Raw genomic sequence first — 27,992 nt, 5'->3', positions numbered from 1 at the left:
CCAGCTTCAAGGACGTGTCTGAATTACTCTTGTTGCACAGGTTGTGAGCGAGGGTGAGAGAGGGAGGAGAGATAGAGAGATAAACACACTCCACCTAGAACGTCAAACACGAGTAAGTGTCAGACAGAAACAGGCAGAGAGGAAGAAGGGAGGGAACAGGGGAGATAAAGGATAGTAGAAATAGCTGACCGTGAGTGAAAGAGGAGAGGGACAAAGATAAACAAAGAGAAGTTCATCTGTTTTGTTTTTGAAGGGAGACAGTGGCAGAGAGGTATATATAGAGAGAGGTAGACCCAGCAGAAGCAGGACTACTGTACAGTGTGTTGTGTTGGGACCTTCCTCCAGGGAGCCTAGTGGAGCAGAGCTTGGTGCCTGGTGAGAGAGTGACCTCCCTGGGACACAAACACAGCCATGGATCCCTCTGCGTTGGATGAGGTTGGAGACGAGTGCAAGGAGAGCAGGAAGATCCACTTTGCTGTGCAGTCCTCGGCACCCACCCAACTGGACCCCCGGCAAGTAGAGATGGTAAGTGAGAGAACTGGTATATGTGTTTAGCTTGTCCTCAGTTACCTATGTGTGCGAGCGTGCAAGTTCATCGTGTTCTGTGTATGTTGCGTCTGACCTGTGTGTCTAGTGTGTTTTCCTGTGTGCATCTCAGTTTCTCGTGTTACGCACATGTGCTACAGATGTTCGACCTTACAGCCAAGCTGCGGGATATAACTTCTAGTTGATCATGGTCACTGTCAGGGTTGGAACTTGGGGTTTACCAGACTGGGACAAACCTCGCCATATTGGACCGTCAGTCTCAGCTGTAGTGTGACTTCTCTTTTTTGTTGTTGTATCTTGATCTGTGGCCTGATCCTCTCTGTCTTTTTCTGATACATGGTTGAGAATACAGTGTTGTTGTATCTCCTTCTCGGCTGTTTCTGATACTTTATTCTTTGGCCTATTTAACTACGTGTCCCGTTGTCGCTGAATGTTGTCACTCTGGCCAGTTAAACCGTATAAAAGTCAACCATGGTTTGTGATATCGTTGTAGTCACAGAACTATAGTGAATGATTATACGAGTGACTAATATTTGTCTTGGTCTGACAGATTTTCTTTTGGACTGCTAGCCCTTCTCACTTCACTTCTTCTATTCACTACTCAGTTTGTAGAGTCTGTTTCCCTGTCTTGCCTGGTTCTTTTCTACTGTTTGCCTGTAGTCATATATAAATGGAACGGGACAATTCTGGTTCTTCTCCTTGGCCCTGCAGCCTGTCGACAGTGTGTTTTATTTTAGTCCGGGAGAAAGTGGGTCAAAGTAGGAGTTGGTTGGCTGCTGTGTGAGATCCAGGCCAGTGGCTCAGCCCCAAAAGATGCAGAGAGAGAGAGAGCAAGAGAGAGAGAGAGAGAGAGAGAGGAGATAGAGAAATAGAGAGCGAGGAAGACAAGAACGCTATACGATGGAGAAGTGCAGAGAAAAAGGCACAACCTGTTTTCTCTCTCTTTCACCTGTCTGGTGTCAGATCCCTGAGCTGCTGTCCCTGTTACAGAGCTCTATCTCACATCAGCTAATAGTTTGGCATGGCACTGTCTCCATGCTTTAGCCTGATTGAATCACTTACCGTGTGCAGTCTCTGACTCAAGGACACGACTGCAGCACTCAAACATCTTGGGACGTGAACCCATGACCCTCTCCTCTCCCTGTCCAACAGCCTTCTCTGCTTCAGCCCTGAAACCCTCGCTCTCTCTCTCTCTCTCTCTTAAAGAAGTGTTAAAACTCTTAGTCAACATTTTTCTGTTCTGTTCACGGCTCTCTTTCTTCCTTTTTCTCTGTGGAACTGTTGCTCAATCTCCCCTTACATCAGATGTTGTGAGCAGCTGCAGGCAGGCTCCCCCCCTCCCACCCTCCATGGGGCATCGTGTCTGGCTGGCGCCCCCATCCGGATAGCAGAGGCTGGGTTCATCTGGTTTATTTGAAAGCAGTTCAGATAGTTTACAGTGAAGTCCACAGTAACGTTCTACAGAGAGGTGCAGGTTAAATGGTGCTGACTGTACTCTCCTCTGGGAGAGGCTCCATGAAGGGACTGCTGTCTGTGAGTTGTGTTGTTTGTGTGCGTGCGTGTGTGTGTGATTTAATGTAAGTACCCATGTGTACGAGCTAACTTGTGTGTTTTGTGGGCAAGTATTGAGGTGTGTGTAGCTGCCATACCACACAAGCATACTGTCACAGGAACGACAAAAAGGGAGTGTGGGGAGAGTGGAGGATGTTTCACAGCTGTGTGTGTATGTGTGTGTGTGTGTGGTTGTGTGCGTGTGTGTGTGTGGGCATGTGTGTGTATTACAGAAGATATAATCTAGCAGTGGTTATTTTGGGTCCCCAGGGACACTGGGGTGGGCATAGTTAATGACTACGACTCACTTTTAGGAGACCCTCATTATCCCACAGCATTACACATACCCACACATGTATACAAACACACTCAAGGCCAGTGTTTACTACACAAATCACTTCAATTATGTTAGCGCCACAGTTTTAATGACAGCTTTCAACTCTAACTACGTAGACTGCAGTACAGTTAGTATACTAATCTAGCAGAGGCCCATAGGAGTCATTTACCCAGAAGCACAGCTAACATGATTTAATAAACAGCACCGTCACAATGACCAATATAATACCACAGGGTTGTTTCCATGACGACCGGCCGCACAGCGAACGTTCCACAGCCTCCGTCACAGATCACATCTGAAAGGTCACTGTTTTAATGGAGAAATGTCTCTTTGTGTCTGGGTCGTTTGCATAGGCACTAGCTTGCACATGTGTAAATGTATGAGTGCGTTCAGGATCCTGATTTCTGCCCTGGGGGGTTTTAATGTGAGCGCGGCTCCCATAGCTGACACCTAGTGTGCCCTGGACCTGACTCAGAGAGAGAGAGAGAGAGAGAGGGAGAGCGAGAGCACGGAAACATGCCCCACGGTAAGGTGACCAGATTTTGGATATGAAAATCGGGTACATTTTTGTTGTGGCTAGCGGCGCCCAAAAATTATAAAAACAATGTCATGGAACTATATTTAATACATTTTCGCTATAGTCCTTTCAAATAGTTGATGTAATTATAACACATAAATGGATTACCCATGCTAGACTATCTAGTAATTTTAAAGTTTGGTGCAGTGGTTAAAATGTTTCACTCATCAAATGTTTGCCTGAACATTCTCATAAAAGGGCTGTGGCGAAGCCCTGGGAGCAAACAAGTTTGGTACAGGGACAGATAACATTTTTACATGCAAATCTGGTTGGATACAGCGTTGGATTATTGAAATATCAGACTCAATTTAACTCCAAAGTTGCTTTTCTCTTTCTGAGGGCTAATCGGGGACATATCTGGGGACATTTCTGGGGACAGCTCTAGCCGGGGACAGCTCACCAAAATCGGGGGACTGTCCCCAGAAATCAGGGACATCTGATCGCCCTACCCCATGGCCTCATTCACACTTAACACTTCGACCAACTAGACAAGACCCCAGCACGTCCACTGGCTTGGTACACGTGTAGGCTATGACCACTCAACATCTGTTTCAGGAAAACGTCATGCAGATCAGATTTGTGTTTCTTGACAGCCGTTTCAACATTCGATGTGTTCCTCCATGCTCTAAGATTTTCCCAAAGGACATGTACGATTTTAATAGGGAAAAATGTAATGCAACTCTTGTGTCACAAAAGTAATTGTGGTGGCCTACAGTACTGGATCAACAGCACATGGCAGCGTGTGTTTAACCTCCGTATTCCCCCATGTCATGCTCTGGGAGGGACTGGTGTGGGGTAATGTTCATAATGGACACAGATTAGGGTCATCGTTCAGACCGAGAGGCTCCAGTTGATTCACTCACAGTGAGTCGGCCCGCCCCATCCGTCTATGGACTAAACACACAACAACGAGCCCTCTCCATACTAATCCCAATGTAAATCCACCTCTGATCCTATGGATTGATAGAGAAACTCAGGGGACCAAGGGTATCAAAGTACACCAAAGGGCAACAACCACCCAGTCACCTATTTTAGGTCCAATCTAAATGAATCCAGTAAATGGAATAGAGAGCTTCTGTTGTGGTGAAAAGGGGTGAACACCCTCACCCTACCTCACTCTCCTAGGTTACGTGCCCTTCCTCTGGCTGGGCGTCACACAGCAACCTTTGGTTCAGCGAGTGTTTGTGTGGTAACACTGTGGATCTGACGGACTGTCAATATGCACTCCTAGCCAGAGCTTCTCAGCGTGGGGCCCAGAGCACAGAGCATGCTGGGTTGGTAAGACATCAGGATCATTTAGGCTGCATGTGTGTGTCATGTCACCGGACTGGGTTCTAATCCAGAGGTGATTCGTTGATGCAGTCTATCTGCCAATGGGATGATTCTAACGATGTGTATTCCAGGAAATTAAAATAGTGGAATATTTTATGCTTATTTAGGTGTTCGATTAGTTATAGCTCACTCACAACAAAAGACAGTGCCTTTTTTCCCCCCTCTCTAAGGTCATCACCAGAGCTCTTTGTTGATGAGTGTCTTGTTATCAATAACAGCATCAGTGGAATTGATTGGGCTGGTGTAATCAAAGCACTATGGATGACCTTACAAAGTAACAGCTGTTAATTAAATAAAAAGACAGTTAACCATTGTCCGACAGTAACATTAAAAAAAAGGTAGAAAACAATGGCTTAATCATGCACATAACAATAAGGACTTATTTTTTTAAACTTGCACCATTTTGTTTTGTTGTGTTCATTTGAGAGAAGCGTGTGTCTGTGTGACTACCTTAAAGAACAACTGCCCCTTAGGCTAATATCTAAATGAGAAGTTGTTTTCTATGTGGCATCAATATGAGTCAGAAACAGTTATTCTACTGTCAAAACTGACCACGCTACAAAGTGTAAATAGGAGTTTTGTGAGTTTTGTGAGACTTGTGGCCTTGACTGCATCACAATGTAAATGAAGGTTGGGTTTGTTTCAATCCTGCCCACAGCTGGCAGCACACAAGTCATCATCAATTCGGAGTGTAGCTGCAGGTGACCCGATCGTGGTAAATTTGGGTTAGCTTTGGATATCAGTATGGGGCTAGATAGGGAGCATCGGTAAATTTAACAATGTACATACGACAATATATTGAATTCCAATAGCTCCAAATTTCAATGACTTAAAACCTCAAACCAACTATAAATAAATAAATTCATGTACAAATATTGAAAGCATTTCATGAGAAAACTACAAGGAAAATATTGTCTAATTTACATTGTGTAATTTATCGACGGTCCCTAACTAGTCCTGGATATAGGCTATCCAAAGTAAAACCAATTTTGCTACGATTGCACACCAGCCGGCTGAAGCTAATTGGCTAAATTATTTGCCTAACTCTTCCAATCTGCGACACACACACAAGACAATTCAGTCATGGCACCTAGAATTTCCTTATTAACCAAATATAAAGTGAGGCCTAATCACGAAGTGCGGTCGTCCTTTAAATAGATCAGGAGGAAGTGGCTTTGCGACTCCCCTCCACAGTGACCACGTAATTTGGTTGTATTGTGGTTGTGTGTCTGTTGTTACAACTGTCAAGTTTTCCTCAGCATGTGTGTGTTTACTTTGCAGTATGTGTGCGCAGGTGTTTGTGCAAGCGTGTATGGGGTGTTGCGTGCACACTGCTGTGATCAGGGCTGGCTAGATTACTTTTAAAATTTAATCCATTACAGTTACTAGTTACCTGTCCAAAATTGTTACTTTTGGATTACCCAAACTCAGTAACGTAATCAGATTACTTTAAGATTACTTTTAGATTACTTTCCCTTTAAGAGGCATTAGAAGAAGACCAAAAGGATCCATCAAACACATTATTTTGGTGTGTCATCATAGTGACTTGTGGTCACGCTCGCTCAGATGGAACAAACTTAAACTTGTGCCATTTTTCAATGCTGAATTAATTGTCATTGAGAAAACAGAAAGGTGTCAAAATGTAATTTTTCGCCAACATCCTTTCAGAATTTAAAAGTAATCCAAGAAGTAATCATCTATTTTTTCAAAAAGTATCTGTAATCTGATTACATGTAACTGACTACATGTTATCAGTTACTCCCCAACCCTGGTTGTAAGGGTAAGGGTGTACATTTGCATATCTAGATAAGATCTTGTTCTATTAGGAAAGCGAATCCCAAACTAATACTGCTCCTCTTTTTAATTGAATCATATTGATAGACTATGAATAAACCCAGGCTTTACATGCTTCCTATGATCAATGTTTTCCATGTGGCTTCTCTCTCTCATTATTTAACTGTAGTCAATATGAATGTTTCTCTCTTGTGTAGTGTAGAAGACCTATTCCTTTTGTGTAACTGTATGTGCTCATACATGTGCGTACCTGTCCTCTGTGAGTCTGCAGGTGTTGTATAAACAGGTAAAGCAAAAATATTGAAAGTAGGCAGAGTGATTTGTGGTGTGATGACACTGTAGGCAGTCATCATAAGATCAACCAGAGAGCACTTCAAGAGCATGGGGGCTTATTATGATGTAACATGTGTGTGTTTGTGTGTGTGTGTGTGCGCTGCTAAAATGCTACCACCCAACCCCGGTGTTATGATAAACGAGTTGCCTGTTGGCTTTGGTTACACACATATACAGCACTGCAACAGCGCTCTCCATAAATCACACCTAGCACGGCCTACCTAAATGTCAACTCCATAGGAATTAACATTATATCTTGTGAAATGATTACCCCATGCTATGAATATAATTTCAGTAAAATGCATTCATTTACATAATTTCAGACCCTATTCTAAACATGCACATCCACATAGTAGGTAGTCTTGCACATGTGCACTCTTGTACTCCAGCCAGTCAGCCAGCCAGCCAGTCAGCCATCCAGTCAGCCAGTCAGCCAGCCAGCCAGTCCGCCAGTCAGCCAGCCAGTCAGCCAGCCAGTCAGCCAGCCAGTCAGCCAGCCAGTTAGCCAGCCAGCCAGTCAGCCTGTGAGCTACAGGCTCTCAGCAGTGCACCCTGCTGCTGTGACAATAACAGCAGTACCATTTCCGATGAGGGGAGAAAGAGGAAGGATTCCGATCTTACAGCTCTGTTGCAAACAACAGTGGTTGGGGTTCTGGATCTGTCATGCTAGCTGATCCTATCAGGAGTGGACCAGAGGGTTGGGTCAGTACCAGGACCAAGAACTTCCCACATGGGTCTGGGTTTACAGTGGCAAGAAAAAGTATGTGAACCCTTTGGAAATACCTGGATTTCTGCATAAATTGGTCATACAATTTGACCACAACAGGTCACAACAGTAAACAAACACAGTCTGCTGAAACTAATAGCACATAAACAATTATACGTTTTCATGTCTTCATTGAACACACCGTGTAAACATTCACAGTGTAGGGTGGGAAAAGTATGTGAACCCTTGGATTTAATAACTGGTTGACCCTGCTTTGGCAGCAATAACCTCAACCAAATGTGTTCTGTAGTTGCGGATCAGACCTGCACAACGGTCAGGAGGAATTTTGGACCATTCCTCTTTACAAAACTATTTCAGTTCAGCAATATTCTTGGGATGTCTGGTGTGACCTACTATCTTGAGGTCATGCCACAGCATCTCAATCGGATTGAGGTCAGGACTCTGACTGGGCCACTCCAGAAGGTCAGTACTCTGACTGGGCCACTCCAGAAGGTCAGTACTCTGACTGGGCCACTCCAGAAGGTCAGTACTCTGACTGGGCCACTCCAGAAGGTGTATTTTCTTCTGTTAAAGCCATTCTGTGGTGATTTACTTCTGTGTTTTGGGTCGTTATCCTGTTGCATCACTCAACTTCCGTTGAGCTTCAATTGGCGGACAGATAGCCTAACATTCTCCTGCAAAATGTCTTGATAAACTTGGGAATACATTTTTCCGTCGATGATAGCAAGCTGTCCAGGCCCTGAGGCAGCAAAGCAGCTCCAAACCATGATGCTCCCTCCACCATACTTTACAGTTGGGATGAGGTTTTGATGTTGGTGTGCTGTGCCTTTTTTTCTCAACATATAGTGTTGTGTGTTCCTTCCAAACAACTCAACTGTAGTTTCATCTGTAGTTTCATCCACAGAATACTTTGCCAGTGGTGCTGTGGAACATCCAGGTGCACTTTTGCAAACTTCAGAAGTGCAGAATTGTTTATTTTGGACAGCAGTGGCTTCTTCCGCTGTGTCCTGCCATGAACACCATTCTTGTTTAGTGTTTTATATATCGTAGACTTGTAAAACAGAGATGTTAGCATGTTCCAGAGATTTCTGTAAGTCTTTAGCTGACACTCTAGGATTCGTCTTAACCTCATTGAGCATTCTACGCTTTGCTCTTGCAGTCATCTTTGCAGGACGGCCACTCCTATGGAGAGTAGCGACAGTGCTGAACTTTCTCCATTTATAGACAATTTGTCTTACCGTGGACTGATGAACATCAAGACTTTTAGAGATACTTTTGTAACCCTTTCCAGCTTTATGCAATTCTTAATCTTAGGTCTTCTGAGATCTCTTTTGTTCGAGGCGTGGCCTTGTCCCTGACCTGCTGTTTTCGACTCTCTCTCTCTCTCTCTACCACACCTGCTGTCTCTAACACTGAATGCTCGGCTATGAAAGCCAACTGACATTTACTCCTGAGGTGCTGACCCGTTGCACCCTCTACAACCACTGTGCTTATTATAATAATTTTTTGGACCCTGCTAGTCATTTATGAACGTTTGAACATCTTGGCCATGTACTGTTATAATCTCCACCCGGCACAGCCAGAAGAGGACTGGCCACCCCTCAGAGCCTGGTTCCTCTCTTGGTTTCTTCCTAGGTTCCTGCCTTTCTAGAGAGTTTTTCCTAGCCACCGTTCAACTACACCTGCATTGCTTGCTGTTTGGGGTTTTAGCCTGGGTTTCTGTATAACACTTTGTGACATGGGCTGATGTAAAAAGGGCTTCATAAATACATTTGATTGCTTGATTGATCCACGGTATAGCGCGATTGGAATTTAAAGGCAATGTTCCCGATGCATATGTCAGCTTAATCTGAAATAACCCTTACATTTCAACCGCACTATACTGCGGATCTACCGCGATGCGGATTGAATCGACCCCTTAGTGTATGTATAAGAAAGGACGAAGGTGGAACAGTCCTGTGTTTGTATTCGACTGACTCTTGACCGATGGCTAATTAACTGAGCAGTGGGGTAGTATAGTGGGCAGGTGGGTGAGGATGGGTACTGGGGTAGGTGTGACATCATACTGCCAGTAGCTATAATTACTTCCTGTATGTGTGGTCAGTGGAGAAGCTGCTTCCTCATAGTACCAATCTGTTGACGCAGTTAACCATTAGTGGGGTCAAAGGTCTCTTCTGATGTTTGCTGGTTACTCATCGAATCCCAGTGAATGGTGTCTGATATCATCATATATTCTACTGTGACACTGGGATGAGTGTGAGTGGATCTGACAGAGGTGTGACGTGATAGAGCTCCCGAGTGGCGCAGCTTTCTAAGGCACTGCATCTCAGTGCAAGAGGTGTCACAACAGTCCCTGGTTTGAATCCAGGGTGTATCACATCCGGCTGTGATTGGGAGTCCCATAGGGCGGCGCACAATTGTCCCAGCGTCGTCCAGGTTGGGCCGGTGTAGGCCGTCATTGTAAATAAGAATTTGTTCCTTACTGACTGGCCTAGTTAAAAAAAAAAAAAAAAAATAGAGCTGTGTAGCTACTGTACTGTGTATGACTCTTAGATGTTAGAGAACCTAGAAAGAAAGGGGCTGAGGTTCCTATAGGTAGGTTTGTTAAGGTGCAAGAAGAGGTCCTGTACTTGGAGACAGTATGGGGATGCTGGTGTTTGTTTTATTTATTAGTGTCTCCATTACCCGGCGCCAATGGCAACAGCGAGTCTTACTGGGGTCCGACACATGACGAAAAATACATTTCAGACAAAATACTTTACAATGTATGTACATTTAAAAACATGAAACATTAATGACATCAAACACATCCAAGATGTGGTTTCCAGGTGGTTGATACCATTCCATTGACTCCATTCCAGCCATTATTATGAGCCATCCTCCCTTCAGCAGCCTCCACTGACATACATGTCAGTACATACACACAACAAGTAGGTCACATAGGGGAGAGGTGCCGTGAGGTGTTGTTTTATTTGTTTTTTGAAACCAGGTTTGCTGTTCACTTGCACTATTTAAGATGGAAGGGAGTTCCTTACACTCATGGCTCTGTATAATACTGTACGTTTCCTTCAATTGGTTCTGGACCTGGGGACTGTGAAAAGACCCCCGGTGGCATGTCTGGTGGGGTAAGTGTGTCACACCTGCTCCCGCTCCCCCTCTCTGGCATTGGACTCACCTGGACTCCTTCACGTGGTTGATTACCCCCTGTATATCTGTCTGTTCCTCGGTGGTGCTCCCTGTGTCCGCATGAATTGTTATGTGTTCCTGTCCAGACTCTGTTCCTGTTCCTGTTCCGTTCCATGTCCGTCAGCTATTAAACCTTCACTCCCTGTACCTGCTTCTCATATCCTGCGTCAATCCTTACAGAATGCAGACACCATTACAAGAAGCATTAGGGAGTTTTTTTAGGGTTTTCTTTTGTTGGTGACGTCGGACCCGGGGGCCACCGCCGATGGACCCGCCCAGCCTAAGCTGTCATGCCCTAGCTGGCTGAAGAGGTTTCCTTGCCCCGGTTGGCTCAGCAGGTTCCCATCTCACTTCATGCTTCAGTCAGCTCGTTGGGCTCACATTGCCTCAGCCAGCCCATAGTTATTCTTTTTTTTTTTTGGTGACGTTGGGCTTGGATTCTGCCCGCCGATGGAACTGGGGGTGCCTAAGCTGGCTCGTCGGGCTGTCACGCCCTAGCTAGCTCTTGAGGTTTCCTTGCCTTGGTTGGCTCGGCAGGTTCCCATCATGTCATGCTTCAGCCGGCCCATCGGGCTTTCACGCATCAGCTGGATCGTCAGGCTCCCACGCCTCAGCCGGCTCGCAAGGCTCACCCAGGTGCGACGCCGGGTGGCGCCCCTGGGGGTGGGTGGGGTACTGTCACGCCTGCTCCTTATCCCCCTCTCAGGCACTCGAGGGCGCCATGCTACCCTTTTTTTACACGTACCTGTCACCATCATTACGCGCAGCAGCACTCACTGGACTCACCTGGACTCCTTCACGTGGTTGATTACCTCCTGTATATCTGTCTGTTCCTTGGTGGTGTTCATGTGTCCGCATCAATTGTTATGTGTTCCTGTCCTGACACTGTTCCTGTTCCGTGTCATGTCCGTCAGCTATTAAGCCTTCACTCTCTGTACCTGCTTCTCGTCTCCTGCGTCAATCCTTACAAAGTGTGTGTGTGTCAGTGCAGGGTGTAAGTTGACTATGCAAACAATTTGGAATTTCCAACACCGCTCTGGCTGTAGGGATGCTCTGACCCCCTATTTCGGTTTGTTTACCCAAAGCTACAACCTGCTATCTTCGATCCACATGCAGCCCGCATGTGCTGTACGTCTCTTCCTTCAAACACGATGATCATCAATGTCTTTTTGTGTTTCACTTGTTTTTAGTTCATAAGCTCATAATACCAGCAGCATTCTGTTCAAGTAGGGAGAGAGATGTTCTTTATTTCTCTATTATATTTTGTTATCTGCCACCAAAAGAATTTCATTACTTTTCGGTCTGTGCTGAGTTTCCAAACCACGTCAGCACCACCAGGCTTTTGATTTAAACCTTTTGATGTTTTTGTTCTTGACAGAAGTGTTGCAGGGTTGCTAATACCTCTTAATAGAAACAGAATCGCAGTGCACAAAGGGAAGGATTACTTTTCACTTTATTGTGTCGTTGCCTTTAGCACTTAGTGCGACCTAAAGGTCCAACCATTTAATTTGTCTGGGCTCTCCCAGGGCCTGACACGGAGAGGAAGGGTGATACCACGGGAGAATTGAATAGAGTAAGTCCTGCTGCCTTAAGAGTTCAGGCAGACACAGAGCTGTGATAGCAGAGGGTGAATGAGGCTTTGCAGCTATGTGCTCTTAATCAGAGATGGACAGAGCAGAGATGAAGGGGTTAAAGAGAGAGGGGGGGACAGGGATGGAAGTGTGGATTAGAGAGCGAGAGAATAGTAGCAGATGGGATATTGATCTGCTTGTGTGAGAGAGAGAGAGATTTTAATGAGTTGTGTTTGACAGTGTTATGTTGGATGGGTGGTTAGTCACTCCTCAGTCGTGAGTGCGTGCCTGGTTGCACACATAAGTGTACTTTTAATTCCATAAAAGTTGCCATGCACATACGCAAACACTATTCCCGGTCGGTGTAGCTCATGAGTGTCTGTGTGAGGCCGGGCATCTTAATTGTACTGTATATCAATCACTTGTAAATCTATGTGCGTCTGAGTTAAATTATGGCCCAATGACGACAGTGAGAGAGACAAGGACGGACCGCCCCTTTATGGGACCTAAGTGCTGCCTCCACCTCTATCTCTGGGATCTGCCACACGCTGGGCTAATGAGATGGGCTAATGTAATGAAGAAGTACCTATACCTGGGGGACAGGACAGGACACCCCCTAGGGTTGACAGGGGATTCTAACATTTGGGAGTGTCTGTCATTGTGTTGTGTTGACATTGCAGGTGCCGGGTGGATATAGCGTCTCCCTTTAGAGATGGCTGGTATGACATAGTAGAGCTCTGCAGCAGCATTAGCTAGAGAGAGCCTCTCTCTCTGCTACGCAGGGTCCCCTGGGGGGTCCTCAGATCTAGTTTACACTGTTCTAATGCTGTCTTTTAATAGGCTGGCCCGTTAGCTGGCCTATCTACGAGGACCACCTCTGGAGAGCAGACCCACATCAGCCAGACCTGCACCCCACTCAGCAATGCAAGGGGCGCTAACCCTCACACTCTCTCTTGTTCTATACACACACATGCATGCACACACATATGCACACACACACACACACACACACAAATCAAATTTGATTTGATTTGACACACACACACACACACACACAGTACTAGTGAAAAGTTTGGACACACCAACTCATTCAAGGGTTTTTCTTTAGTGTACTCTTTTCTACATTGTAGAATAATAGTGAAGACATCAAAACTATGAAACAACACATATGGAATCATGTCGTTACCAAAAAAGTGTTAAACAAATCAAAATATATTTTAGATTCTTCAAAGTAGACATCCTTTGCCTTGATGACAGCTTTGCACACTCTTGGCATTCTCTCAACCAGTTCACCTGAAATGCTTTTCCAACAGTCTTGAAGGAGGTCCCACTTATGCTGAGCACTTGTTGGCTGCTTTTCCTTCACTCTGTGGTCCAACTCTTCCCTAATCATCTAAATTGGGTTGAGGTCAGGTGATTGGGGTGGCCAAGTCATCTGATGCAGCACTCCATCACTCTCCTTCTTGGTAAAATAGCCCTTACACAGCCTGGAGGTGTGTTGGGTTATTGTCCTGTTGAAAAACAAATGACAGTCTCACTTAGCGCAAACCAGATGGGATGGCGTATCGTTGCAGAATGCTGTGGTAGCCATGCTGGTTAAGTGTGCCTTGAATTCTAAATAAATCACAGACAGTGTCACCAGCAAAGCACCCCCACACCATCACCCCTCCTCCTCCATGCTTCACGGTCGGAACAACACATGCGGACATCATCCGTTCACCTACTCTGTGACTCACAAAGACACGGCAGTTGGAACCAAAAATCTCAAATTTGGACTCATCAGACCAAAGGACAGATTTCCACTGATCTAATGTCCATTGCTCGTGTTTCTTGGCCCAAGCAAGTCTCTTCTTCTTATTGGTGTCCTTTAGTAGTGGTTTCTTTGCAGCAATTCAACCATGAAGCCCTGATTCACGCAGTCTCCTCTGAACAGTTAATGTTGAGATGTTTCTGTTACTTGAACTCTATGAAGCATTTATTTGGGATGCAATTTCTGAGGCTGGTAACTCTAATGAACTTATCCTTTGCAGCAGAGGTAACTCTGGGTCTTCCTTTCCTTTGGCGGTCCTAATGAGAGCCAGTTTCAACATAGCGCTTGATGGTTTTTGCGACTACAAATCAATTTTTTTCCGCAATGACTGACCTTTGTGTCTTAAAGTAATGATGGACTGTCATTTCTCTTTGCTCATTTGAGCTGTTCTTGCCATAATATGGACTTGGTCTTTTGCCAAATAGGGCTACCTTCTGTATACCACCCCTACCTTGTCACAACACAACTGATTGGCTCAAACACTTTGGGTACTTTGAAGAATCTCACATATGAAATATATGTTGATTTGTTTAACACTTTTTTTTGTTACTACATGATTCCATATGTGTTATTTCATATGTAGAAAATAGTACAAATAAAGAAAACCCTTGAATAAGTAGGTGTGTCCAAACGTTTGACTGGTACTATACATGCATGGACATGCACACATGCACACACACAAGGAAACACACACAATGTCAACCATTGAACCATGTCATATGAATCCCACCTGAGTCATTGTCACACATTATTGAATGCAGGAGTGAAGAGCAGAGAAGGGTTGTTGTGTCCAGAGCAGGTTTGACTTGGTCCGACCAGCTCAGTTTAATCTTCCATACCCCTATGCTACTGATTAAAATACCATCGCTGAGTCGACTCACACAGCCCATTAGTGCCAACGGTTTTATATATAGGAGAACGAAAGAAGGAGAAAGAGAAACATCCAAGGGGGAGGTGTGAAAGTCCCATAAATCAAAGTAGGTTCAAAACAAATCTCTTTTTCCGCTCACCATCACTACAGTTCTACACGCACACACACACACACACACACACACCACACACACAGCAGCTGAGGGGAGGATGGCTTATAATAATGGCTGGAATGGAGTCAATATGTGACCCACCATCTGTTAAAATAAGGTCTCCTTTTGATTTAACCTTAGTGTAACCAGGTGAGTCAAGCACCTTCTTATTGATAATGACGGCCTGGCTCTCTTGAAGCTTGAGAGCTGTAATATTTCCCCTGTGCTTGTAGGCTCAGTGGGGGACAGGGAGTCCCGTGGGGAGACACATAACGGCTGCAGCCCCACCTGTGGAGCCCATGAGTGGCCCTGTGACAGCTCATCAACAGCCCACGTCTGGGGCCCAAATGGCAGCCTATTCTAATATAGTGGACTACCTTTGACCAGGGCCCGCCCCCGGTGCGCTATATATGGAATAGGGTGCCATTTGGGATGCATTCCTGCTCTTACAGAGCTGCTGAGAGGGCAGAAACACTGGGACTGATACTTAAGGATACTGAACAATGGCTGCAACTGAGGAGAGTGGGAGTGGGGGGGTAGTGGGGGGTAAAGTATAGCAGGAGTAATCTCACATGCTGTGCCCCTGTATAAAAGCGTCCATGTGAAAGTCACAGACGATCTTATGTAACGACAGAAGTGGGGCGATTGAAAGACTGGAAAATTACAAGTGGCTGTGTGTTATGTCATCTGGCCTGTCCCACCGTCATCCACCCTGCTGCCACCGTCACCCAGCCGGATGTGTGTGTGTGTGTGTGTGTGTACGAGAAATGCCAGCTGTGTGCCTGTGTGTTGACCCGTAAACACGGTGCATATTATTTTTGGAAATGGCATGTGTGCATAATCACTGTGCATTGATGCCTGTCACAATAGCTGTTACTCACCCTGACCCCTCTATGCGTTTATAGCTGTATATACTCACCTTCTCTATAATCGAGGGTGACCTTTTCCTGGAAGCAACTTGACGCCATTCATTGGTCCATTACACGAAGTCCCGAATCACTCTAGCAGCCCTAATAGTCTACAGGTAGTAGTGGCGGTAAAGAGGTTTAGGGTTAAACATTATCGTCTCTTCATTAACACGGGGAGGCCAGTTGTGATGTTAGTAAGAGCTGAGTCACTCATCACACACACACTCTCTGAGGGTCCATACACACACACATACTGTATAAATCATTTTGTTATACCACAATGACCTTAATTATCCAGCAACACCCTTTCAGCTCTAGGGCAAAAACACATACGCTTGCTCTGTCCCCCCTGTCTCTCGCTCGCTCGCTCTCTCTCTCTCTCTCGTTCACGCTCTCTCTCTCTCGTTCACGCTCTCTCTCTCTTGTTCACCCTCTCTCTCTCTCTCTCGTTCACCCTCTCTCTCTCTCTCGTTCACCCTCTCTCTCTCTCTCTCATTCACCCTCTCTCTCTCTCTCTCTCATTCTCTCCTCTCTCTCTCTCTCTCTCTCTCTCTCTCTCTCTCTCTCTCTCTACCTTTTTGAGCTCCCTTGACATTTGTTATTTTAATTTATCTTGCTCCGTCTGCCTCTCTCTTCTTCTCTCTCTCATCTCTCTTCCTCTAAAGAACAACGGCATCTCAGAGCTCACAACCAGAGCCCCAGGAAGATCAGTCCTCGACATATCTGGATTGGTAGTACGTATAAGACCAAGACGCATCCCAGTATAGTAGCTGTGACATGGGCCTGGCTAGCATCTGGTCTGCTGTGCTCTGTCTTACCCACTCTTCCACCACCACCTCAGGCAGGCGAGGGGGTTGGTTTTATCCAGCAGAGGTATCAGGTGTCAGACAGGCTGACCAGCAGCAACAGTCACAGCAACAACCAGGGCCCCTCGCCAGGTCAGTGGAGAGAGATGGAGACGTAGGGGGTCACACAGTGAGGGGGCCCTGCTGGGATGTCTCCCACTGAGGGAGAAGAGAGACGGCATTCAAGCTGAGCGCCATGATGAGATTACAGAACCCGGCGGGCACAGCCCGGGGATGTGGGGCAGGGGAAGAGTGATGGGCGAGAGAGAAAGAGGAAAACGATAGGAGAGGGAGGGGGAGGTTGAGAGAGAAGGTTGTAAAGAAACAGAGGAAGGGGATTGAGGACATTGTCATGTCACTGTCAAGGAATGAAGAATGATATGTGGGGTGAACAGGGTAAAGGGGGGAGAGGATGAAGTGGAATTGGAAGTGGGGGATGAGAGGGAGAGAGAGAGAGGGGAAGTGAGGAGAAATACAGAACCTTCATGAGGAGATTAGGATGTGTTGTGTGGCCCACCAAGCCTGTGCTTTGGCAACAGTGACCTGCTTGCTCTGACGCACAGCTCCCAGACCCAGGAGGTTTTCCAAATGGAACCCTATTCCCTCGATAGTGCACTACTTTTGACCAGAGTTTTGACCGGGACACATGGGTCTCTGGTCAAACGTAGTACTCTACTGTATGTAGGGAATATGGTGCAATTTGGGATGCAGACTCTGTTTGCCCTAGTTAACTAGAGGAATGAGATCCACTAGGTCAAACACAAACACATCCAGAGAGCAACTTCACGGAAAATAGAGAAGTGCTACTGATGTTGTGTGAGACCATAAACAGAGAGGAGCAAAGGTTCAGGCTATGGCCAAGGTTGGCTGGTCTAGATCTAGAGAGAACCCGCTGGTTACAAACAGGTTAAATCAACATTGTTTCAACTTCATTTGTCAACGTATTGTGTGACCTGTTGTCTACGTGGAAAATAAATTAGATTTGGAAAAAAAGTCATCAGCGTAAACTGTTGTTTTGAAGGTCAAATTTCAACCACAGATTTATGTGATCATGGTAACCAATATTCAACACAGACAAACCTTGTATGAAATATGTTTAATTTTCACCTTTGAAATGACGTCATTTGCGATGTATTATCCACTCTAAGAAAAGTAGTCTGGGCAGCACCTCCTACTGGAGAACACCTTAGAGTCCCTATATACTGTACATACACTTGAAATCACTGGCCACTTTAACAAAGGAACACTAGTCACTTTAATAATGTTTACATATTTTGCATTACTCATCTCATATGTATATACTGTATTCTATTCTATCTCAGTCTATGCCACTCTGACATTGCTCGTCCATATATTTATATATTCTTAATTACATTTTTACTTTAGATTGGTGTGTATTGTTGTGAAATTGTTAGATATTACTTGTAAGATATTGCTGCACTGTTGGAGCTGGAAACACAAGCGTTTCACTACACCCGCAATAACACCTGCTAAACACTTCTACAATGGGGAGAACAAGTATTTGATACACTGACGATTTTGCAGGTTTTCCTACTTACAAACCATGTAGCGGTCTGTAATTTTTTATCATAGGTACATTTTTATCATAGGCCACATTTTGAGGTTACTGTAACAACACATGTCTTATGTAATCATAGAAAGCATGCATGTTCAGGTTAGCAGGTCTGTGGAAATGTTCACAATTGCTATAATAATCTGCATAGAATCTAAAACAGCATTGATCCCTTGCACCATGTACTTTAATGTAATCTCAACTAACTGCAATCTAGCTCATTTGAACATGTTGCTTGATCAAACACAGTGATACCACATTAATTTAAGTATAAATCAAGTATGAAGTACTTTAAGTAGAAATAAACAAAACATCTGACATTGTATTCCCATTTGAACTTGTATGTGCTTTTAAATAGTTGAAAGCCCAGTGATAACACATTGAAGTGACAACTAAACCAAATATCAGGCATTGATCTTTTCATTGGAATTTGGTTGTAATTTTAGATCAGGGGTTCTCAAACCTTTTGGGGCCGGGGACCCCTTTTGTGTTAGCAAATTCATCAGAGACCATTCATAATCAGAACACAACTCGAGTGCTTTAACAATAGCCTACAAGGAGTTTTACTATGACGTCTGCAGTACGCGGCTTGGATGAAGTCTCGGGCCCGGGGAAAGAACATTTAAAGGCCTCCTGGCATCAGAGAGAACATTTAAAGGCCTCCTGGCACCAGAGAGAACATTTAAAGGCCTCCTGGCATCAGAGAGAACATTTAAAGGCCTCCTGGCATCAGAGAGAACATTTAAAGGCCTCCTGGCACCAGAGAGAACATTTAAAGGCCTCCTGGCACCAGAGAGAACATTTAAAGGCCTCCTGGCACCAGAGAGAACATTTAAAGGCCTCCTGGCATCAGAGAGAACATTTAAAGGCCTCCTGGCACCAGAGAGAACATTTAAAGGCCTCCTGGCACCAGAGAGAACATTTAAAGGCCTCCTGGCACCAGAGAGAACATTTAAAGGCCTCCTGGCATCAGAGAGAACATTTAAAGGCCTCCTGGCACCAGAGAGAACATTTAAAGGCCTCCTGGCACCAGAGAGAACATTTAAAGGCCTCCTGGCATCAGAGAGGACATTTAGCAGTTTTCAATCAAATTTCCTTGTAATTCTACACATTTTGTCATGGGGAAAGAAATCTTTTTTTACTGTTGCTGCTTTGAAGCTGATATCCTGCCATTCAACACCGAGAGAAAACTTTGCCGTTTTAAAGCTTCAATTACAGTGCATTTATGTTAAATAAAAAAAACATAGAAAAATGTATAATTGGAGGACTGTAGATACCAATATCCCTGTGAGCCTCCCAGGCTCGTGTTGCCCAGGATTAAGAACATACATTGTAAGCATTTCACAGTTAGTCTACACCTGTTGTTTACGATGCATATGAAATTGGATTTGATTTGATTGTAAATGAATAATTTTACAGTGTATTTTTTTTACACACTATTAACTTATTCCACAGATACTTGGCCAAAAGTCTTTTAATCTGTTGAGAGTAATATTATCCCCAAAAAATGTATGTTAAAAAAAGTATATTTAAAAACAAAAATGTAGATCTGGAGGTGGACCCCAATTTGACAACCCCTGTTTAGATGGTTAAAAATAATATTGTTAACACATTGGGAATTCAACAAACCTTTGGCTGTTTTTTTGAATGGGGGGGAAATAGGTTGGACTCTCGTTGATCAACTTACTAAATATTACCCAATTGTGTGCCCAGTGAGGAGACTTGTCATGACCTTTTTGTTTGACTTTCCAGGCTTCCATCCATATTGTACTGCACTATTCATCTCACCTGAATACATGTATCCAAAACAACTTACCACACCTAGTTTGCAAACTGTTTTATGCTTGATCTATTTACACTGTTGGAGACTGTGTGCTTGTTGCCAAACCCTCACAGTGGGGTCTACCTGGAATTAAAACTACAGAACAGAAGGCCCCATAAACCGTTCTCCTTGACCCTCTCTCTGCATTCCTTCCATTGTCAAATGAATGAACCTGTCTGTCGCATACTGTGAGCACCTAGTTAGAGTGGGTAGCAGGTTACCCATTGGAACAGAGCGTGTGTACTACAGTATATATAGTAAACAGGAAGCCCAAGGGGAGTGAGCTCCAGTCTGCCTGCCACTGGTCTAGAGAGGCTGGAGAGAGGAGGGGAGAGAGGAGGGGAAAGAGGAGGAGAGAGGAGGGCAGTAACACTAACCTGATGCTGGGGTTAGATTCCGCCAATCTCCCCCCTCCATATCCCTCAAGTCTTTGACGGGGAAAAAGGTATACAGTCCCCATACCATGCACACATTAACTGGAGATTGCATCAACGCACACATGTAATACAGTACACTTGCATGTACTGTAGGTATGCAGGGCCCTCACTGGGAAAATCAATTAGCCACGTGTTTTTGTTTCGCACATATGCAGACATGAATGCACGCTCACAGACTTGTTTGCTTGGGTGACATAGTTTTGCATCAAACTACTGTTCTGCAGTGAATACCCACAGGCACATCCATACTGATTGGTAAACTATGTTTGTACCATATAATGTATATACAGTGCCTTGCGAAAGTATTCGGCCCCCTTGAACTTTGCGACCTTTTGCCACATTTCAGGCTTCAAACATAAAAATATAAAACTGTATTTTTTTGTGAAGAATCAACAACAAGTGGGACACAATCATGAAGTGGAACGACATTTATTGGATATTTCAAACTTTTTTAACAAATCAAAAACTGAAAAATTGGGCGTGTAAAATTATTCAGCCCCTTTACTTTCAGTGCAGCAAACTCTCTCCAGAAGTTCAGTGAGGATCTCTGAATGATCCAATGTTGACCTAAATGACTAATGATGATAAATACAATCCACCTGTGTGTAATCAAGTCTCCGTATAAATGCACCTGCACTGTGATAGTCTCAGAGGTCCGTTAAAAGCGCAGAGAGCATCATGAAGAACAAGGAACACACCAGGCAGGTCCGAGATACTGTTGTGAAGAAGTTTAAAGCCGGATTTGGATACAAAAAGATTTCCCAAGCTTTAAACATCCCAAGGAGCACTGTGCAAGCGACACTATTGAAATGGAAGGAGTATCAGACCACTGCAAATCTACCAAGACCTGGCCGTCCCTCTAAACTTTCAGCTCATACAAGGAGAAGACTGATCAGAGATGCAGCCAAGAGGCCCATGATCACTCTGGATGAACTGCAGAGATCTACAGCTGAGGTGGGAGACTCTGTCCATAGGACAACAATCAGTCGTATATTGCACAAATCTGGCCTTTATGAAAGAGTGGCAAGAAGAAAGCCATTTCTTAAAGATATCCATAAAAAGTGTTGTTTAAAGTTTGCCACAAGCCACCTGGGAGACACACCAAACATGTGGAAGAAGGTGCTCTGGTCAGATGAAACCAAAATTGAACTTTTTGGCAACAATGCAAAACGTTATGTTTGGCGTAAAAGCACCACACCATCCCCACTGTCAAACATGGTGGTGGCAGCATCATGGTTTGGGCCTGCTTTTCTTCAGCAGGGACAGGGAAGATGGTTAAAATTGATGGGAAGATGGATGGAGCCAAATACAGGACCATTCTGGAAGAAAACCTGATGGAGTCTGCAAAAGACCTGAGACTGGGACGGAGATTTGTCTTCCAAACAAGACAATGATCCAAAACATAAAGCAAAATCTACAATGGAATGGTTCAAAAATAAACATATCCAGGTGTTAGAATGGCCAAGTCAAAGTCCAGACCTGAATCCAATCGAGAATCTGTGGAAAGAACTGCTGTTCACAAATGCTCTCCATCCAACCTCACTGAGCTCGAGCTGTTTTGCAAGGAGGAATGGGAAAAAATTTCAGTCTCTCGATGTGCAAAACTGATAGAGACATACCCCAAGCGACTTACAGCTGTAATCGCAGCAAAAGGTGTCGCTACAAAGTATTAACTTAAGGGGGCTGAATAATTTTGCACCCCCAATTTTTCAGTTTTTGATTTGTTAAAAAAGTTTGAAATATCCAATAAATGTCGTTCCACTTCATGATTGTGTCCCACTTGTTGTTGATTCTTCACAAAAAAATACAGTTTTATATCTTTATGTTTGAAGGCTGAAATGTGGCAAAAGGTCGCAAAGTTCAAGGGGGCCGAATACTTTCGCAAGGCACTGTATCAACTATGTACTAAGTACAGTGTATGTAATGACTAAAGTAGAGTTCAGAGTGATACTGATTTCTCCCGGGGATTTGTTCTGTTAAGTGGGCTAAATCTACTTTCAAACAAAAGTATACACCTCACACACATGGTTATGGGCTTAAGAAAATGAAGATATTTGTACCATGTCAGATATATAGTTGAAATGTATTCAATTTTGAGTTTCCGTCACAATATTACACTATATACATCACAGAAGACTGAAACATAACAAAACCATTTGACATAGAAACACAGGATTTTTATGTGGGGAAAAAGTGTATTCATTATGAAATTATGAAAAATACTAATAACATTGCACACAAGGCCACTAGAGGGCGCTTTGGTCATTCGACTGCAGGAAAGGGATCTACGTGACATAATTGGATGTCCTCTGTTCTGATGACCAATTGTTGATCCCTAACCTCTGACCCCTGACCTGTCCCGACAATACTCAGACTTGACTCCTCCTCTGGAGTCAAATTAGGAGAACTGGACACATTACAAGCCCTGATGAGATGGCTGGCACCCAAAATACCGAATTGCTATTTGCATGTTAGAAACGTTCTACACAGAGACTTGATTTGTGAGGTTTTAACACTTCATCAAGAGCTTCGTAAGTCACTCAGGGTATTGGTGACAACGTTGGCTGGGACTTTGTTGTTGTTTACTCTTCAGCACAGCCTCACACAGAAATAAACAATGTTGATGATTCTCTACTTCTCTCTTGTGCGTGTCTAGATCCGGCGCCGGCGGCCCACACCTGCAACACTGTTCAGAGTGGCAGACCAGTGTTCCCCTGAGGATGATCAGTCCAGCCACCAGGTAACAGAGCGCCCCCTAGTGCCTCAGAAGATAACTGCATGTCGCCCTATAGTCACGTGAATGGTTGCGTTATTTCAAAATTGCAGGCCACATTCAACTTGTTCTTCCTTCCACAGTGGATTGTAGGAGAGAATGGGGTACTCAAGCCCAAGCGAGTCAACCCAAATGTGTATCAGCCACCATCCCTGAAAGGTAAGAGTATAACTGACTGAGTAAGTAGTGTATACATGTCCTCTGTACGGTGAATTCTCCCTGTGTTGATACTGTGTCTACCGTGCTTTACTGTTCTGTTGCCTCCTGATTATGTTCTTTGTCAAATGAGGGCAGTGGGGTAAGATGGGGCGGCAGCGTAGCCTAGTGGTTAGAGCGTTGGACTAGTAACCGGAAGGTTGTGAGTTCAAACCCCCGAGCTGACAAGGTACACATCTGTCGTTCTGCTCCTGAACAGGCAGTTAACCCACTTTTCCCAGGCCGTCATTGAAAATAAGAATTTGTTCTTAACTGACTTGCCTAGTACCTGATACATGTCAATCAGTTGGAGCATCTTCATAAGAGTAGGTACTATACTGTATATACGTGCAAGAGGGATTTCCTCTATGGAAATATATGTTTTGAAACATGTTTTGTTTCTATGCACATAATGAGAGAGAGAGAGCAGTAGGGAGAGAGAGAGAGCAGTAGGGAGAGAGAGAGAGCAGTAGGGAGAGAGAGAGAGCAGTAGGGAGAGAGAGAGAGCAGTAGGAGAGAGAGAGCAGTAGAGAGAGAGCAGTAGGGAGAGAGAGCAGTAGGGAGAGAGAGCAGAGAGAGAGAGCAGTAGGGAGAGAGAAGTCGGGAGAGAGAGAGAGCAGTAGAGAGAGAGAGAGAGAGAGAGCAGTAGAGAGAGAGAGAGAGAGAAAGGGAGAGTGATAGATTAGAGAGTGTGACAGCTGTGAGACACTGAGTGTGAGTCTGTGCAGCTCTGTATCATCCAGGATTACCAAAGGAGTGTATACAGCTGCAGATAGACACACACACACTTCTAAATGTTGCTTTATACATATTGTTGCACACAGAGCCATAAACGTAAAGCATTGGAGGCTTGTCAATAGATGTTAATTAAAGGGGATTGCTGTATGTGTGTAGGGTGTTATTATAATAACCCACACTGTGTTCCTGTATACCATCCTTCATTAGTTCAGCCAGGCTGAGAGAGAGAGAGAGAGAGAGAGAGAGAGAGAGAGAGAGAGAGAGAGAGAGAGAGAGAGAGAGAGAGAGAGAGAGAGAGAGAGAGAGAGAGAGAGAGAGAGAGAGAGAGAGAGAGAGAGAGAGAGAGAGAGAGAGAGAGAGAGAGAGAGAGAGAGAGAGAGAGAGAGAGAGAGAGAGAGAGAGAGAGAGAGAGAGAGAGAGAGAGAGAGAAAAGAAAACAGGGGACCAGGCAGGGGAAATGAAAGGATAAAAACAAATGCAGGAAAGAGAAAAGGACACAAATGTATAATCCCAGTCCATTACAAACTACAAGACATGGAAGTGCTGGCTATTCTGCCCCTCAATTTGTCTGTCTGGTTGGCTGGCTGCTTATCTGTCTGTCTGGCATGCATCTGAAAGCCCGTATGAAGCATGATAACGTTGACAGTGTTGAAGCCTGGTAAACCCAAAACAACCTATCCCTCTCTCCCGTTATCCCTGTGTTTGTCCCTGTGTGTGTTCCTGTGTATCCTGTGTATGTGTGCGTCCAGCCGTCCAGAAGATGGCTGAGGCACACATGCAGAACCTGGGTGTCTACCCCCCCTTGGAAGACCCCTTTGAAGGGGAGGAGTATGACGACTACCCCTGTCATGAGGAGAGGGAGGAGAGATTCCCCACCAAAGCTGCTGGTGAGATAGGGATTCCATACACTGTCAAGCAGTACCATATACACTCACTCATGTAATCGCATTGATGCTTTGACCAATGGTGTGACCAGCTTACATATTTAGCTGTGTGTATAGCCATTGTTATTCAGTGCCCACTTTTCAGTCAGATGGGCTGAATGTTGCACTATGCCGTGTTCAAAACAGCAGGGCCTCAGATAAACTCCTCTCTGCAGACAAGTAGCTGTGCTATTATATTAGCACATATTAGCATCACTCCACCAAATCTATCAGAGAGCCCAGCAGACCTCCCTGTGCTGCCATCCTGCCCTGTGCCAGTCAGGGGGCCAGAGATGCCTAGCCACAGCTAACAGGCTAACAGTCTGCTCTCTCTGTAGCATCAGTACTGATGCTGGGCTGCCAGCCCAGAGGGCAGAGCTTCCGAGTGAAATCCCTCCTGTAGCATCGTTAAACGCTGTTTCATTGGCTACTACTGTCATCCTTTTTCTGTAAATCTGTCGTTTGAACGCAACATGGCTGCAGGGTGGCTGTAGTGTCACACATCGCGAGACAGGGACTCTTAAAGATACATTGAAGTAGACTGTGATTATCCTCACTAGAGCAACTGCCTAATTATGCCTGCATACACGTGCAGTAGTCACTTTCATATGTACTGGTATGATTCAGACTTGTATACCATGTTTCACACACATGTATTTCGACACACACACACTCACAGGAGGCACATGCCTGACCAGGAAATGACAAGTAGAACCAGATTACCATAGACTGGTTTGGGAGTAGAGTTATTATGAATTGATTAACCTCTTTCCCTAGTGCTGTTTGTTTACCTTCCCTGCATGTATTTTATGCAACGTCGAAATCCACAAATCTAAGCGGTCTTCAAGCTTACTTGTGTAGAAGGTAAGTGGTTTGATTGGAAGGAGACCAGTGTGTGCTGCTGTTCTTTGACGTCACCTCTTTGTCTCCATAGACCCCCAAGCGACCAGCACCACAGACCCATCAGAGAAGCCGGATGAAGAGGAAGAGGGGGAAGAGAAAGAGAAAGAAGAGGAGAAAGAGGAGGAAACAACAGAAGAAAAGACAGAGGAGAAGGCAAAGAAAGTGCGCAAAAGTGTACAATTTTAACTCTACTTTGAAGGGAACAAATGAAGGGAGAGGGATGGTGGCAGATGTGTGAACGACTGAGTGAATGAATGAGTGACTTTAATGTGTGAACGTGTGAGTGAGAAAGAGAGCTTCTAAGTTTGAATGGTAAGTATTCAAATTAAATGAATGAATGAATGTAGGTACTGTCTGCAAACCTGTGAGCAAAAAAATCTGGAAAGGGAGAGAATGTATAATAGATATGGCCCTTGTGAAGAGGTGAGGAGTGTCTCCTTAGAACAAATGAGATGAGTGGATAGGGCAAGGTCACCGTGACCTTTGAGGTCCCCCTCACTGCAAAGCTAGTCTTCTGTTCCATGTCAGGGGAACCATTCATTCACTTCTCACTTTCTTACTTTGCTCTTTAATGTTACAAAGCAATGGAATAATGGCTAGAAATAATTACACGGCACTCAAAATAACTGCAAACAGACAAACAGCTTGATGATCAGCTTCAGTATAGAGCACACACACACACACAGAGGAGATATCTTCTCACTGTCAGTTCAGACTATATTCTAAAGCTGCTCCATTACTGTGCAGATATGATAATACAGACTCCCATATGGGTTCCTTTCAAAATCACAAAAGACCTGTATAATGTGTACCAAATTTCACTCGGGCCTAGATTGGATATCTGCAGCATAATCATATTGAGATTTTGTTCTTGGAAGAAGTGAGCAGCTGCTGCCATCTTGTGGCAAGATAGGGGATGTAGAATTACCAGAGCGCGTGTATTGACATGGATTTACATACAATAAACTGTGCACTGCATAGGCCTTCAGATAATATGCATCTATATAATTGAAATGATCTAGATTTGCAATGTATTTGAAACATTTATTTGTGATGCATTTGAAGTTATTTTTGGTGTCCATCAAAGCTATGTGTGTCAATGATGTACTCTGGGTGTATGTGAGGATGCCATGCTTTTGTAAAAGTAGTCCAATTTAGTTTTTTTTGTGAGGAAAAAAAATGTATTCATTTTGTATGCAGAATCAGATTCGTTTTGTTTGTTTGATTAAATAATTTCCTGTGTAAAGATGCATTAATCAACTTAGCTGTATATGGTCTCTCTGTTGAACAATTGTCACAACATTTAGTAACCTTTTAGTCATGACTTGGATAACTGTGTTTTTCATATTCTCATGGAAAACAACACAGACAATACAATACATAGTGACTCTCTTTCTCTTCCTGCTGAAATGGAATGACACATTTGAATATTAAAATATTCACCCTCAGAATGTCATTATCATCATATACTCATTGATAATGTCAGTCTAATTAAACAGTTTTCTTTCATTTCCATCACATCTGTTCTCCAACTGCAGGATTGCTTGAGTCAGCGGAATACATTTTGATAGTGGCACAGCTGAATGTCTCAATCTGTACCAAACTGCTAATATATTGTAATTGTTTTGATTCTCTTTTTGTTGGACAATTGAACATTTGTATGCTCTTTTCTCTTGCCTGGGTGTATGGGCTGGGCAGCCCTTTAAAGTGTTGAGACATATGGCACCTACTCCCTCCATTCTCTCACTGTCTGGCTGGAGTGAGCATCCTCTCCTTCTCCAAGTCTCTCTATCCTCCACGGTCAATAGGCGAGTGCCATGGCAAGAATGAACTCGAATCGATAATATTCTTCTTTATTTCATTCTTTTTTTCTGTTCTTGTTAAAGATGTAGACATTTCAATGTGAGCCACAATAACAATATCTATTAAAACACATTTTCCTGATTTGAAATTACTTTTTGTGTGTGTGTGTGTGTGTGTGTGTGTTCATGCTTGCAATCCTTGTGTGTATGTGTGTCTGTGATGAAGGACACGGTTTGGATGAAGGAATTCGATTTGTTCTGATGTGTGAAACTAATCCTAAAACTTT

General features: G+C 44.2%; 1 protein-coding gene across 2 annotated transcripts; it reads left to right on the top strand.

The window, feature by feature from the left end:
* The first annotated feature begins 3 nt into the window (after positions 1-3).
* Positions 4-27,847, top strand: LOC112236132 (protein phosphatase 1 regulatory subunit 1B-like). 2 transcript variants are annotated; one of them, XM_042307301.1, is made up of 6 exons: positions 4-112; positions 346-525; positions 23,028-23,111; positions 23,228-23,303; positions 24,827-24,964; positions 25,935-27,847. In XM_042307301.1, exons 2-6 carry the CDS (start codon positions 412-414, stop codon positions 26,087-26,089), a joined length of 567 nt encoding a protein of 188 aa, XP_042163235.1. In that variant the 5' UTR covers positions 4-112; positions 346-411; the 3' UTR covers positions 26,090-27,847. The 2 variants fall into 2 exon arrangements, with proteins under 2 accessions (XP_042163235.1, XP_024260477.2); XM_024404709.2 differs by lacking the exon at positions 4-112 and having other exon boundaries at positions 119-525.
* The last annotated feature ends 145 nt before the right edge of the window (positions 27,848-27,992 follow it).

This window comes from Oncorhynchus tshawytscha, linkage group LG27 (assembly GCF_018296145.1).
Source record: "Oncorhynchus tshawytscha isolate Ot180627B linkage group LG27, Otsh_v2.0, whole genome shotgun sequence".
In the NCBI taxonomy this organism is placed as follows: domain Eukaryota; kingdom Metazoa; phylum Chordata; class Actinopteri; order Salmoniformes; family Salmonidae; genus Oncorhynchus; species Oncorhynchus tshawytscha.
Note: the sequence above shows the minus strand (reverse complement) of the source record. Positions and strands in the feature narration are given on the sequence as shown.